Source organism: Mesoplodon mirus, assembly GCF_964341445.2.
Source record: "Mesoplodon mirus genome assembly, chromosome: 7".
NCBI classification, from domain to species: domain Eukaryota; kingdom Metazoa; phylum Chordata; class Mammalia; order Artiodactyla; family Ziphiidae; genus Mesoplodon; species Mesoplodon mirus.
Window position 1 is genome coordinate 58,728,218 of NC_138983.1, and position 16,622 is coordinate 58,744,839.

Sequence of the window (16,622 nt, forward strand, 5' to 3'; positions counted from 1 at the left end):
CTGAAATTTGATTTTTAAATATAGTTTCAATTTATAAAATGCTCTGTGGGCCATTAAAAGACATGTGCAAAGGCAGTTTATGACTTGTGCAAACATGACTCATTTAATCCTTATCACACTCAAATGAGAGGGATAATTAGCCCTCATTTTGGGGGGGAATACAGGCTCAGAGATGCTAAGTAGCTTGCCCAAAAGTCACATAGGAAGTGGTCTGTTTCTAAAGGTTCTGAACTCTTTATATTTACAGTACACCGCCTTTCCTCCCCTTAAAGCCTCAGCTCGGTACTTTGTGACCACCTAGAGGGGTGGGATAGGTAGGGTGGGAGGGAGACGTAAGAGGGAGGAGATATGGGGATATATGTATATGTATAGCTGATTCACTTTGTTATACAGCAGAAAGTAACACACCACTGTAAAGCAATTATACTACAATAAAGACGTTAAAAAAAAAAAAAAAGAAAAAAGCCTGATTGTTGCAGCCGCACTTCCTTGTTCTCTAAAGAGGTTCCACCCAGCATCTGGCCCTTCCTTCAGGTATAGCTTCTGTCAGCCCACACTCCTCGTTTGGCACCACCTTCTTGCTGGCCTTGTTTTCTGACCTTACTCTTTCTTTGCATGCTTTGTGGTACCAGCAGAGCCTGATGTTAGCCCCTGTGCAGATACTCCTTGCACTTTCTTCCCATGAGCTTCTCTGCTCTCCATACACCTCAATGACCAGACTTGGCTATAAAAAGCAGTCTATTTCTTGTTGGCTCCCTAAAAGTAGCTGGTATATCTCATTACATGGTTTCCTGGAGTTAGCTAATAATGGTAGAAAATCCTCTTCCTTGGAGATTTTGGCATTTCTGCCCCTAAGGCCTGCATATGACAAGTGTTTCTCTAGTCTTAGATTAAGAGAGCCTAGGAGGACTAAAGTAGGGTATACCTTAAAGGACCCCTGATGAATCAAAACTAAAAAAATTATGAAGATTAGAAATTTGATCTCTGTGAAGTTTATGCAAAACCTGACAACTTCTCATTATATCCACATTACTACTTTGTTTCAAGCCACCATTAGTTCAGATCTTGATTATTGCAATTGCCACCTGATTTCCCCGCATCTGCCCTTGTCCTCCTATAGTCTGCTTCTCAACACAGCGTTCAGAGAAATGCTTTTAAAGATGTAAATGCGATCGTGTCGCATATCTCTTCAAATTCCTCCAACAGCTTCCATCTCAGAGTAAAAGTCAAAGTCCTTATGATGACCTACAGAGGCCTTTATGATCTGGACCCCTGTTACTTCCCTGAGTTCATCTCCTACTAGTTACCACCTCACTTGTTTCTCTTTGGCCACACTGGCCTCCTTGCTATTCCTTGAACATACTTGTTCTTGGCTGAGGGCCTTTGCATTTGCCATGTTCTGTTCTTGGGATACTCTTCCAGTTATTCTGCTTGCCTTTCTCCAACATCTCCTTCAGATATTTGCTTAAAAGTCATTTTCTTAATGAGACTTTCCTTGACACCTCTAATGAAGATGATAAATCACTAATACCAGTACTCTTGGCCTTCCCTCTTGACCTTCCCTGCTTTATACAAATTATTGTCTCTCTCACCCAAACTGGATGTTAGCTCAATGAGGACAAAGATTTTTGTCTGTTTTGTTTACTATTTACTGCATTTCTAGTGCCCGGAACATAGAAATCTTATATTTGTTGAATAAATGAATGAATGAATTTCTGCCTCCAGAATGACTATCTCAGACTGCTTGTAACTGTGTCTTCCCTGATATGTCCTAGAGTCTGGTGTTTAAGGTCCAGTGATCTCATCACTTAGGTCTCCAGTGAGAGTAATCAGACTCTCAATAAAATTAACAAAATTGTTTTAAAATTCATTTTGAAAAATAAGTAACTGAGATTAACAAGAAATGTTCTGAAATAAAAGAGCCATGGAAAGAGGGGTCAAGACATTAGAAAAAATTTTAAAGCATAAAATAAAGTAAAATAAAATTTTTAAAAAAGTATAATAAAATAGTCAAGTGCTAGCACAAAAATATGGTTTAGTGCAAAAGAATGGAGAGGCTAGAAATATACCCAACTATATGTAGTTGTTATTACTTTATAATTACTTTTTATTATATAGCATTTTTCCCAAAAAGGGAATAAAAGACAGATAATTTTTTTTAAGGTCTGAGGCATTTATTTATTTATTTATTTATTTTAATTGAAGTATAGTTGATTTACAATGTTGTGCTTGTTTCTGGTGTGCAGCAAAGTGATTCAGTTTTTTATGTATTGATATATGTATGTGTATATATGTGTGTGTGTATATATATGTATATATGTGTATATATATATTCTTTTTCATATTCTTTTCCATTATAGGTTATTACAAGGTTTTGAATATAGTTCTCTGTGCTATACAGTTGGACCTTGTTCTTTATCTATTTTATATATAGTAGTTTGTATCTGCTAATCCCAAACTCCTGATTTATCCCTCCCCACCCCCATTTCTCCTTTGGTAACTGTAAGTTTGTTTTCTATGTCTGTGAGTCTGTTTCTGTTTTGTAAATAAGTTTGTTTGTATCAGTTTTTTAGATTCTACATATAGGTGGTATCATATGATATTCGTCTTCCTCTGTCTGACTTACTTTGCTTAGTATGATAATCTCTAGGTCCATCCATTGCTGCAAATGGCATTATTTCATTCTTTTTTATGGCTGAGTAATATTCCATTGTGTATATATACCATATCTTCTTTATCCATTCATCTGTCAATGGACATTTAGGTTGCTTTCATGGAAAGAGAGATAATTTAATAAATGGAGTTGGGATACTGGTTAGCAATTTGGGAAAAAATGTTAAGAGTCACAATTTATAGCATACAATACATTGGATGTTAGGTGGTCTAAAGGGCTGACTATTAAAAAATCCAAACATGTTAAATACTTAAGTCAGTTTACCTTTCTAAGAATTGACAAAATCTCCTTGCTCTGGGCCCTTCACCATGTCACTTACCTAATTCTTATTAAAAAAGTAGATTCTCTCACCAATTTCAGATGAGACATTGGGGAGCTGGAGAACCTAACCCACACATGTCAGAAGGAACCTGAGTTTAGTTGTGGGCGGAGGACACAGAGAACTGTTAAACTTAGGCATTGCTCTTCACTCCTCATCTCGCAGGAGGTCTTGACTTCCCTTCAGGATTCTAGCCTCCATGGGAATGTAGCTAGGCCGTACCTATACCCCAGGTAGTAGACTGCAGTAGAGCTGTACTCCAGTATGTAGCTATTAGCCATATGTGGCCATTTAAACTTAAATGTAAATTAATTTAAAAAAAATTTCAGGGGCTTCCCTTGTGGCGCGGTGGTTGAGAGTCTGCCTGCCGATGCAGGGGACATGGGTTCGTGCCCCGGTCCGGGAAGATCCCACATGCTGCGGAGCGGCTAGGCCCGTGAGCCATGGCCGCTGAGCCTGCGCGTCCGGAGCCTGTGCTCCACAACAGGAGAGGCCACAACAGTGAGAGGCCCGCATACCACAAAAAAAAAAAAAAAAAAAAAAATTCAATTCTTTAGTCATACTAGCCACATTATGAAGGCTCAATAGCTGCCTGTGCCTAGTGACAGTTGTTTGGACAGGACAGATATTGAAGCTTTCCATTATTGCAGAAAGTTGTATTGGACAGTGCAACGTTATAGTTGTGGACATTGTCAAGATCCTTGTGCTCAGCAGCCTATACCCTGACTAGGTTGAGAGTAATCCAGTGTGGTCTCTCTTCAAACTTCTCTCCTGAGTCTTTAAGCCCAGACGTCTTATGTCTGAAAAACCCTGGGGAGAAAATCATCCCTTGATTATGGGTTTAAGGAATCTGGGACCATTCTGTCAATCATCTGTTCATTTAGTCAACAACATTTACTGACATTACTCTGAGTCAGACCCTTTCCTTTCTTGGACCCTGGGGATAATGAAAGGAGGATAAGAGACATTTCCTGAAAATTCTACTAAAATGTGTTCTTGTGAGAGTAGTGATCAGAGTTGTGTATTTCTTTGATGTTTGAGGCTCTGTGGAAAGCAGTGATCACTGTTCAATCTTATACATACTAATGTGGTTAAGGATTGGGCTGAATGGGTATCTGGGAAATTAATTACCAGTTAAATTTCTAAAAGCTTTGATTTCTTTTGCTTTTCTTTTTTCTTGTAAAAGTATAGTGTGAAAAAAAAATCCACATAACTAAAGGACAGCATATGCAGTACAGGGGAAAAGTTTAGACTATAAAGTCAGATACCTTGGGTTGGAATACTAACTCTAACCCTTATCAGCTGTAACCTTGGGCAGATGTTTCAGTTATCTAATGCTGCATAACAGACTTCCCCCAAACTTAGTGGCTCCAAACAACAAAAACATTTATTTTATCATGTTTCTACAATCTTGGCTTGGCTTATCAGGGACAGCTCCTGTGTGTCCACTTGGCATCAGGTGAAGTAACTCAAAATCTAGGGACTGGAATCACCTGAAGTCTCAGTCACTCACATGTCTGACTCCTGGGCTGGAAGACTCAGACAGCTTGTGCTGCTCAGACATTGCTAGCTCTAAATAGTCTTTACACCTTATCTCTCCAGAATGATAGCTTCAGGGTAGCCAGGCTTCTTACATGGTGGCTCAGAGCTCCCAAGGCATGTGTTCCCAAAGGGAGTGAGCCAGGTGGAATCTATATTGCCTTTTCTAACCTAGCCTGGGAAGTCATTTGACATCATTGCTGCCACATTCTGTTTGTTAGAAGATGAGTCATTAATGTCAGCTTATATTCAAGGGCAGAAGAATTCAACTTTTATGGAAGGATTGTAAAAGAATTGTGGACATATTTTAAAATCATCACAGCAAGTAATTTAATCTCTTTAAACTTTTTGAGAATTTGGGGCAAACTGTGTTCTTTAAGACCATTACTGTTTTTGGACTTCCCTGGTGGCGCAGTGGTTAAGAATCTGCCTGCCAATGCAGGGGACACAGGTTTGAGTCCTGGTCCAGGAAAATCCCACAGCTGCAGAGCAACTAAGCCCATGCACCACAACTACTGAGCCTTGCTCTAGAGCCTGCGAGCCACAAATACTGAGCCTGCGTGCTGCAACTACTGAAGCCTGCACGCCTAGAGCCTGTGCTCCACAACAAGGGAAGCCACTGCAATGAGAAGCCCGTGCACCGGAACGAAGAGTAGCCCCCGCTCGCCGCAACTAGAGAAAAGCCTGCGAGCAGCAGCGAAGACCCAATGCAGCCTAAATAAATAAATAAATAGACTATTACTGTTCTCATTTGTAAAATAGGTGTGATAATTCATTAGTTGTGAAGATTAGATGAGAAAATATAAACTCTTGGAATGTTGCTTATGTGTAAATGATTGCTCAAAAGTTGTTAATTCTTCCTTTTCCATAATTAAAAAAATATGAGGAAGGAATTTCTTATTCACGTTTATTTTTTTCTCAAGCGAAACATATAACAAAGAAGAAAAGGCAGTCTAGTTAGTAAGTAGGACATATTCACATGGAAGGATACATGGGTGATGTGATACACTTGTACATCCGGCAGGTGGGATGTGCTGTGGGTAGCTAGGTGACCTGTGAGGAGATCTTAGTGGGCTGGCTTCCAGGTATCTCTTGTGACTTGTGTGCTTTCCCTTGCAGTTCCTGAGGGAAGACCTCAATTACCACGACCCAACGGTGAAACACAGCACCTTCCACGGTGAGGATAAACTCATCAGCGTAGAGGACTTGTGGAAGGCATGGAAGTCTTCAGAAGGTAATAGGCAGCTTGGTTGTCAATCCTAGTTGCCAGAAGGTTTAGAGAAGAGAGAAGATGGGTAGCAATTTGGCCTTTAAAGGACATGAGTATAAAATGCTTAGTAAAGAGCAAATTACTGAAATGGTTCTACATACAGTCACTGAATAGAGACTGTATAGAGACTGAATAAGACTGAAGAGAGTCACTGTGCTGAGAATGGGGGAAGATGCTCCAAACAGAGTTGGAGTTGTTCTCATTAGAATTCTTATCGAATCCTATCCTATCCCTACACCTCTCCTTACCAGCTATCCCCATCCCCCAAAGGAATCTCACAGCTTTGGCTGCTTCACCTCCAGAGACAGGGAGCTTGCTGGCCTTTTGAGACAGCCCCTTTCTTCTGAAGCTCCCCACTTGGTCCTGGCTCTGCTGAGTCCCAGATGATTCAGAGGTTGGGTCGAAGTACAGTTGAACTCTCTCCCGAGTCTTCTCTTCCCAGTTAAATAGCCCTAGTTCTTTGAAGAAAAATTTTTTTTCCAGCCTCCTCTTCATCTTGGTCACCTGCATATGGACACTTCTGTTAATGTCTTTCTTAGATCATGGCTCCTACAGTTGGACGCAGACCCCCAGGTGTGGTTTGATCAGCACAGAGCCGAGCGGGACCATCCGCTTCTCAGTTCTGGACCCTGTGTGTCTGTTAATGCAGTCTGATTAGATAGTGGTACCTTCAGCAGTCAAATCACTCTGCTGACTCATGTTGAACTTATTAAATTAAAACTTTAGGGCTTCCCTGGTGGCGCAGTGGTTGAGAGTCCGCCTGCCGATGCAGGGGACGTGGGTTCGTGCCCCGGTCCGGGAAGATCCCACATGCCGCAGAGCGGCTGGTCCCGTGAGCCATGGCCGCTGAGCCTATGCATCCAGAGCCTGTGCTCTGCAATGGGAGAGGCCGCAACAGTGAGAGGCCCGCATACCGCAAAAAAAAAAAAAAAAAGATTAAAACTTTAGCTCTTTAGATCTTTTTCATGTGTGAGACTGCTAAACTATGATTACCTTTTTTTTTTTTTTCTCCTAGAGCATTTGCTTCAGAATTCTGAGTGAAAGAGCATGTCTAATTGTATGAGGCTTGACAGGGGAGGAAAAAACAGTGCCTTAGCCTCCTTTCCATTTGTGTCTATGGCTAGAGCTTCCTTTGATACTAATAAGAATGGAAGCAATCTCTCCCCTGGGTCTCTTAGGGTATGTCTTGATGCTAAGAAGAGTGAAAAATAAGTGACCACCAGCATTCCTGGTTTTTCAGATGAGGAACCTTAGGCCTAAATTTATTTATTTATTTATTTATTTATTTATTTTATTAAAAAAATTTTTTTAACATCTTTATTGGAGTATAATTGCTTTACAATGATGTGTTAGTTTCTGCTTTATAACAAAGTGAATCAGCGATACATATACATATATCCCCATATCTCCTCCCTCAGGCCTAAATTTATAAAGTTACTTGTTCATTGTATTTAGTAAATAGTGGAGCCAGGACTTAGACCTGGACCTTCTGCTCTCTAGGCCAGTGCTTTTCCATACCACCTTGGTTGAAAGCACTGGTCTGGTTGTAGAGAAAACCAGTTTTGGTAGGAATGAGGCAGTCTCTATTTTTGTTTAAATTCTTACCTAGGGGCTTCCTTGGTGGCGCAGTGGTTAAGAATCTGCCTGCCAGTGCAGGGGACACAGGTTCGAGCCCTGGTCTGGGAAGATCCCACATGCTGCGGAGCAATTAAACCTGTGCGCCACAACTACTGAGCCTGCGTGCCACAACTACTGAAACCTGTGTGCCTAGAGCCCGTGCTCCACAACAAGAGAAGCCACCACAGTGAGAAGCCTGAACACTGCAAGGAAGAGTAGCCCCTGCTTGCTGCAACTAGAGAAAGCCCGCATGCAGGAATGAAGACCCAATGCAGCCAAAAATAAATAAATTAAATAAATTAAAAAAGAAAATTCTTACCTAGGATTATGGAATTTCAGTTCTGGAAGGGATCATCTATAATATAGATGGAGAACATTAGATTTAAACAGGAAGACCTGGATTTTTAAAAAATATTTTATTTATTTATTTGGCTGCTCTGGGTCTTAGTTGTGATATGTGGGATCTTTGTTGCCATTTGTGGGATCTTCATTGTGGCATGTGGGCTCTTTAGTTGAGGCATGCAGGATCTTTTAGTTGTGGCATGTGAGGTCTAGTTCTCTGACCAGGGATCGAACCTGTACCCCCTGCACTGGGAGCATGAAGCCCTAATCAGTGGACCACCAGGAAAGTCCCAGGAAGACCTGGATTCTAATCCTGGTTGTAGGATGGACAGGCTGATGCTTGTTAACTCTGTTTTTTTTAATCAATTTAGAAGAAGCATAATTTAGCTATATAGATAGCTTTCTGGAAATTGTTATCCTTGTGGGAGCTTTTGTTTAATAGCTCCTGAGCAACTCAGGCTGTCTACTGATGAGAGATCAAGCACAGAAATGATCTTTGGAATGATACCAGCACTGCCAGGAAAAATCTTCTAACAGTACCATTTAATTTTAGTTTTCTTCGTTTTCTGTAATAACTTGAGGCCATGGCACCTGGGTTTTAAGAGTGGGTGTCAAAAGTAGGAATTTAGAATGAAAGATGGCAGGGAGAGCATTCCTGGCTTTCTCTGAAAGCCAAAGAGAAGTAGCTGGGAAGGGAAAGTGACCAAGAGAAGGCAGAAACAGAGGGATTAAATCATAGTATTAGAAAACAGCTCAAGACAATTTTCTGGTAAGAACTTTATTTCTGGACTCAGCAACTAATTGGAGCACTTCCAAGCATGTTCTAAATGACAGGAAGATGGAAGACAATGGAGTGAGTTTTGCAGAGTTGGTACCCATTACTGATGAGCAGAGAAAAACATTTCAATGCACAGTGATGTAGCTCATAGCTAAGCTAGAAGTGATATATACGTACCATTTTAGGATTTGCTCACCATGTGTCATGCCTGATGGTTTGACAGACTAAAAGTGAGAATCTTCCTGTGTACTATTTCTCCCAACAGTTTGTTTCATTATTCCAAGTAAGGCCCCTAATCTCTCTGGAGTTATGATTTCCAGAGCTACAAAAAGCAAGTACAATTCTGTCACTGGCTCAAACTGGCTGGCCTGAGTTTTTCTAGGTGATGTAGATATCAGCAGTGGTCATTTGTATTCAGAACATTAGCTGACTAATGCCAGTACCATCTATGTGATTAATGTTGTTAACATTTTCTGACTAATGTTGGGGCCAGTCTTTTCTCTGTGTTATTTAGATTTAAGCAGAAAAGCCTGATAATCTCTACATTAGCCAGCTCTGGACTTTAATAATAAAAACAACAACAACAACTACAAAACTATTTAATATGTGCTAGGCAGTGTTCTGAGTGCTTTACAAATATTAACTCTTATTTCTTAGAAAAACCTTATGAAGGTTAAATATTACGATTTTCTCCATTTACAGATGAGGAAGATGAAGCAGAAAGAGAGTGATTAAGTGAAATAATGTGATGCAATTTTGTCACTAACTATCCAGGGTTAGTGCAGACTTCATAAGAAAAGGGCACGGGCTTCCCTGGTGGCGCAGTGGTTGAGAGTCCGCCTGCTGATGCAGGGGATACGGGTTCGTGCCCTGGTCCGGGAAGATCCCACATGCTGCAGAGTGGCTGGGCCCGTGAGCCATGGCCGCTGAGCCTGCGCATCCAGAGCCTGTGCTCCGCAACAGGAGAGGCCACAACAGTGAGAGGCCCGTGTACTGCAAAAAAAAAAAAAAAAGAAAAGGACACAATACCTAACAAGAATACTGTCACTTCAGACACCAAACTAGCCATAAGCTCTGGGTGTTCCTAGACCACCTGTGCTCTGACCAACTGGCCACAAAATCAGGGGTTCCCACAATCCCCTCAGGTTTAATAATTTACTAAATAACTCTCGGGATTCAGGGAAGTGCTATGCTTATGACTACAATTTCATTATAAAGGATAAAAATGAGGACCAGCAAAAAGAAGACACCCATATGGAAAAGTCTTGTAGCGTCCTGAATGTGGAGCTTCTGTGTCCTCTCCCCATGGAATCAGGACATATTGCCCTCCTGGCACATCAGTCATCAATGCAACCGTGAAGTTCAACCGAGCCTCATTGTCCAGAGTTTTTATTGGGGTTTCCTATAATTTAGGCATGATTGATTGACCACATGATTAAACTCAATCGCCAGCCTTCTATTCCTCCCCAAACGCTGGGCTGATATCACCTGGCTCAAAGCCCCAGTCCTCTAGTCACATGGTTGATCTTTCTGGTGACCAGCCCCCATCCAGAGTAATCTCATAAGCATGAACTCAAGTGTGACCCAAGGGCCCACCATGAATAACAAAGATACTCCTGGGCTTCCCTGGTGGCGCAGTGGTTGAGAGTCCGCCTGCCAATGCAGGGGACATGGGGTCGTGCCCCGGTACGGGAAGATCCCACATGCCGCAGAGCGGATGGGCCCGTGAGCCATGGCCGCTGAGCCTGCGCGTCCGGAGCCTGTGCTCCACAACGGAAGAGGCCACAACAGTGAGAGGCCCGTGTATCGCAAAAAAAAAAAAAAAAAAAAAAATTAAAAAAAATAAAAACAAAGATACTCCTATAATCATATAATCAGGGAAATTGACCTAAAGACAAAAACCAGCCAAATTCTTTATTATATAAAATTAAGTCATTAAGTAAGGAAGAGCTGAACTAGTAGAGCTAAGGAAGAGTTGAGAACAAGGGCAACTCCAGGGATCCCAGCAGCAGGGACTAGGGGATTGGCCTCTTCTAATTAGTAACTCTCATATGTCTCGGCTACATCCATTCTTCATCTCTAAGTGTCTTTGCTCAAGATTCAGATACAGTGAAGGGAGAATCAGATTGGCATAGTTTGGATCACAGACTTATGTAGGGTAGTAATAGTGAGAGAAGAGAGTATGTGTGTGTGGCAAGAGTTGAAGGGTGCTGCAAATTCCAATCTCTCTAAGATCCTTGAGGTAGGGAGAGTAGCAGTTCTTTAACAGAAGAGATGCCAGGTGAATTTTGTAGAATCTTTGAGCAGTACAATTGTTGTTTGTATGTTTGAGCCAATGGAAACAGTAACTATGCCCTTTGTAGTGAGGGGTGGTGGGAGGCATTGACCTAAGAGGATTCCCTTCTAAAGCATGGCTTCCATTCTTGTAAACAAAGTGCAGTGTTACTGTTTCTTCTCCCTTTTCGTGGACATGAGATTTAAAAAGATGTTGTCTGCCAAACAAAGCATATTTCTTAATAATTTCTTTACCCATTTTTATGGATCAAAGGCACCTTAACCATCAATTTTGATTCTAACTAAAGAGTATGATTCCAGCTAAAAGCAAAATAACCTGGTATTCTAGTGTCACTCTGAACTTTGTCTTGAGAAGATGTTTTTGTTTTTTTTTTAAATAATTTTTTTCCTTTTTTTACATCTTTTTTTTTTTTTTTTTTGCGGTATGCGGGCCTCTCACTGTTGTGGCCTCTCCCATTGCGGAGCACAGGCTCCAGACACGCAGGCCCAGCAGCCATGGCTCACAGGCCCAGCCACTCCGCAGCATGTGGGATCTTCCCAGACCGGGGCACGAACCCGTGTGCCCTGCATCGGCAGGCGGACTCTCAACCACTGCGCCACCAGGGAAGCCCTAGAACTAGCTTTTAATTTCAATCACAACTGCTGTCTCATTTGGAACTCAATAAAATATTGAAAGCTCAGTAGTTGTTGACAAAATTAACTATTACAGGGCTTCCCTGGTGGCGCAGTGGTCAAGAATCTGCCTGCCAATGCAGGGGACACGGGTTCGAGCCCTGGTCCAGGAAGATCCCACATGCCACAGAGCAACTAAGCCTGTGAGCCACAACTACTGAGCCCGTGTGCTGCAACTGCTGAAGCCTGCATGCCTGGAGCCCGTGCTCCGTGACAAGAGAAGCCATCGCAATAAGAAGCCCACGCACCACAATGAAGAGTAGCCCCTGCTCACCACAACTAGAAAAAGCCCACTCGCAGCAATGAAGACCCAATGCAGCCCAAAATAAAATAAATAAATTTATTTAAAAAGATTAATTGTTACAGAAAATGCCAGTGATTTTTTCATGTTTATCTATGAGATGTTAGTCAGATGCATTGACATTAACCCACTTGTAATCTCAAAATGAATTACCTCAATTAGGAAAACAAGATCAATATGTACATATATGTAAAAATCTGGTTGTCTTCTCTTATATTCTGAGAATTTCTTAATATTTTCATGCTGTCATTCCTTACTCACCTCTGTAGTATTGGCCTCAGTAAGTACTGTTTCTCTCTTCCAATTTGTGCAAACATGCCTGCAAAAAACAAAAAAATTAACTGAGTACCTTCTACATACCAGGCATTGTGCCAGATTACTTTAGCATACCAGGCTCAGGCTCGTTTCTGTGCTCCACTTATTTTCATATTTTCTATCACTGTTTATCACACATCTTTCTCTGTACCTGCACTGATTTATCTGCGGTTATTACGATATGCCATTCTCTTTCATCCCTTGATACTTTCTCATATAGTGTTCCCTCTGTCTTCCTTTGTTGATCTGGTTAAATCCTACTTGATAATTAAGACTCAATTTAAGTGTACCCTTCTTTAGGAAATCTTCCCTGAAAACCACAGGCTAGGTTAGGTGCCTTCTGTGTTCCCACAGCCTCTTTACATTTATCTCATCACAGCACTTAGCACGCTAATTGCAGCTGCCTGTTCCCTGCCTTTTTACTTCTGCACCAGACTGCTTGAGGGCATTATCTTATATGATTCCATATCTTAACACATAGCCCAGGACCTGGCCCAGAGCAGGGATGTGGAAGACAGGAGTTTGTCCTTGGGTCTGCCATTGTGTGATGTTATACGAGTTGTTTGGCTCATTCAACATTCCAAACTCTAGGTTCCTTTACTACTCTGCAGCCATGATGCTAGTCTTTCTCTAATCTGGTCTCTGCTAGCCATGTAGCTTCTTTATAGGTGGTGTTCACTAGTGTGTCCTTTTGGGCTCTGGCAGACTTGGTTTTTGCCAGGCAGCCTAGTGGGCCTATCACATGAGGCCTAAGTGAAAGGGCCAGATTCTTTCTGCAGTAATGGTTTAGGGCTTGGTATTGATACCATGTTAGAAAACTAACATAGTATCTGCCTCACTCTAGGCTCAGATGACAAACTGCTAGTGAGAGCCAGAGGGAAACCACTCAGAGAAAAACCACAGGTCTAGGCTGCAAACTGTCTTTAGGGAGGGCCACTTTGGTAAGATTCTGTAGGTGTCTTGGAATGCTCTCTTTCCACAGTAGTCAGATAAGAAGCTAGGCTTTGTGATGCATTTTCTGACTCACTCTGGCAATCAGTCACTCCTTTCTCTGTGTCCTCACATCACCCCATACATCCCTCTTACCTAGCACTTATCACACTGTATTATACTCATTTAATTTCCTATATGTCTCCTTCTCTAGAAAAGAGCCCTGGATGATGGAGATCATCCAGATTGATCTCTGTAACCAACCAAGCATCTACTAGAGTAGAAGCCAGTGAAAGCTTAGTGAATGAAGGAATGAATGAATGGTGATAATAATGGATAATATTTGTTTAGCACTTACTGTATGCTAGGAACTTGTCATATCTTCATTCCACTCTTAGGATGTGAGAACTCTGATTCTCACCATTAGGTGACAGAATGAGGCACAGAAATGTTAGGTAACTTGTCCACGATCTTATATCTAGTAAGTAGCAAATCTTGAATTCAATCCAAGTCACTTGGTTCCAAAGTCCAAATTCTTAACCATTGTGCTATATCTGACTGGCTGACCAAAAGACTGACCAAAGGCTGACCAAGTGACCAACTCACTGACTAACAGCTGTGTGAAAGAGAGGCAAAGAAGGTACTGGTAACTTTTCTGCCAGACATAGTTCTTTTGGGATGTGAGTTTGAAACTACAAAAGTGAAGGCTTTATTTGGAGGCACCACCAGTCCATTAGGGGAAAGACATACTGATTCAGGAGCCCATTTCTTACTGCTTATTCTTTCTCTGACAAGAAAAAGGATTGGCCAAGGCCAAGGATCTGTTCTGGCACATCCCTGGAGGTATCACTATAGCTCATGTGCTAGGACTAGTACTTACTGTTCCATCTGCCTGGAATGCCCTTCCCCCAAGTATCCACATGGCTCATGACTTCATTTTATTTTCTCCTCAAATGTCATCTTGTCAAAGAGGCCTTCCTTGATCTGGTCTGATATAGCACTACTCTTTATCCTCTTACCCTGCTTTATTTTTCTTCTTGTATTTATCACTACTCAACATACAATTATTTGTTACAGTGTTTTAGTTTGTCTCTCTCCACCAGAATATAAACACTAGGAATCTGTGACTCTTTTGTGCACTGTTATATTCCTAGCTTCTAGAGTGGTGCCTGGCAAGTAGTAGGTACTGAATAAAAATTTCCCCCCAATGAATAAATGATTTTGGAGTTTTGGACCGACTGCTTTCAAGGCCTTTTATCATTTGGCCTCAGCAGTGCCTCACCTTCCTTGTCCCTATGTATAACCCTTGGACTCCAGGCAAACGGGAGTCAGAGTTCTCTGAACAGGCCCCACACTTTATAGTTCTGTGTCTTTGCTCATGATTTTTTTTTTTTTTTTGCGGTACGTGGGCCTCTCACTGTTGTGGCCTCTCCCATTGCAGAGCACAGGCTCCGGACACACAGGCCCAGCTGCTCTGTGGCATGTGGGATCTTCCCAGACCGGGGCACGAACCCATGTCCCCTGCATTGGCAGGCGGACTCTCAACCACTGCACCACCAGGGAAGCCCCTGCTCATGATTTTAAAATGGGCTCCAAAGAGTTTCAATAAGTGAAGAGGTAGAGCTGGGTTTTAAGGGCTAGTTGGTGTTTATCAGGCCAGGAAGAGGGAAGAGAGCTTTTCCGGAAACAGCAAAGACCTAGAAGTCTGAGAGCAATGTTCAAGGATGAATAAGTAAATAGTGCAAGATACTGATTCTAGAAGAAGACTGAGAAGCTAAAAGCTATAACAGAGGCAGCATGTAGGGTAAAGCTGTGAAGTTTGGGTCAAGGGTTTCCAACTGTACAAGACAATCAACTGGGGTGCCCCAAGAGAATATAATAGCTTGTATTTATATTGCATTTATTTTTATCTCATTTAATTTTTATGTATGTTTTACAGTATACCTAGTGTTAGTACATATATCTAATTTATAAACAGATATTCATGTATTGGCAACGTGTGCTCAAATTTTTTTTTTACATGTAGATTATGTCATTAGAAAGGTTGGAGGCTACATAGTCAGTCACCTTGTACATTTCTTTTTATAAAAGGACTATTTGTTGTGGAAAACTCCAGAGGTTGGCTTCCTCCGATTCTGTGTAGTATTGTTTGTCATTTTGCCCAGAGATGTAGTCTTTGATGTCTCTAGGAGCAAAATGGACAGGCGTAGGGGGATGAGAGAATCATCACCTTAGAAAACTCTCTCTTGCTTGCATGTCCTCCTGGGGTTTGGTCATGTGAGTCACTTGGAGTCTCTATCTGTACTAAGCTCCCCTGGCCAAATTCTGTCTCCTTTTACTGTCAGCCACAGCTCTCTGTACTTGCTGTTACCTTCTTCCTCACTTTGGCTCAGGGATTCTTCCCATTTTCTCTTTTGGAATGAGAAAGCAGAACAAGATTTTTAACTTTTAGGTACTTGAACCTTAGGAACAAGGGGCCCTAATATCTCACCTTGACTGTAGAGTGAGATCTTCATGCTGGGACACAGCGTTGCTGTCTGACGAGGATGCAGCTCGTCCTGGCTTAGTTTGTTCAGACTGCAGTGACTCTGAGTTGGCAACACCATACTGCCAAGCCTTACCTAGGTAGGGCATCTGCCAGGTAACAGAATAATATGTGGAGCACAAAACCCAAAAAACAAGTGCCTTGAGGTTTGTCCTGACATGCTGAAGTCATCATCCTTTTCTGCAAAGTGTAGTTCTGTAGGGACTGACTATGTTCAGAGTCCATCCTTATTGGAGTGTAGTGGTCCCCTTACAGACCCTCTGCCTCACTTAGTGTAGTGTTTAGAGCGGTAGTTCTCAGTGGGGGGCAGTTTTGTTCCCCGGGGAACATTTGGCAGTATCTGGAGATTTTTTTTTTTTTTTTTTTTTTTGCGGTACACGGGCCTCTCACTGTTGTGGCCTCTCCCGTTGTGGAGCACAGGCTCCGGACGCGCAGGCTCAGCGGCCATGGCTCACAGGCCCAGCTGCTCCGCGACATGTGGGATCCTCCGGGACCGGGGCACGAACCCGCGTCCCCTGCATTGGCAGGCGGACTCTCAACCACTGCCCCACCAGGGAAGCCCTGGAGATATTTTTGATTGTTATGACTGGCAGCATGCTACTGGCATCTGGTGGGTAGATGCCAGGGCTATTGTTAAACATCCTACAATGCATAGGACATCCCCCAACAACAAAGAATTAACCTGTCCAAAAGGTCAGTGCTGCAGAGACTGAGAAACCCCGGTCTAGAGTGACTCCTGTCTCCACTGCAGTGTAGGGCACAAGTGGAGGAGTTCCTGCATGCCAAGCATTTATGCTCAGGCTTGTATCAGGTCGTCTTCCCCGTAGACAGAAGACCCTTGTGGCACCGCTGGCCTCAAGGCTTTCAAGCAACAATACGTGACGTGGCCTTTCTACTCCATACGCCATGCTGGGTGAGGCCGAGCTCCCTGACAGTAGGGGCAGGAATGTGTTCTCTGCACTTTGCAGGCTAGCACTTGTCTGTCTGCCTCACATCTTGTGCCACTCTGCTAGGCCTTCATTACC

The 16,622-nt window shown here is 42.4% G+C and overlaps 1 protein-coding gene across 3 annotated transcripts in view; it reads left to right on the forward strand.

Moving 5' to 3' along the window:
* The window catches only part of STIM1 (stromal interaction molecule 1), a 193,041-nt gene that overhangs the window by 138,325 nt on the left and 38,094 nt on the right, over window positions 1–16,622 (forward strand). For all 3 annotated transcript variants that reach the window (XM_082628873.1, XM_082628874.1, XM_082628875.1), the window contains exon 3: window positions 5,652–5,766. In XM_082628873.1, coding sequence (XP_082484999.1) covers window positions 5,652–5,766 — 115 coding nt within the window. The remainder of the gene's footprint in view (window positions 1–5,651; window positions 5,767–16,622) is intronic.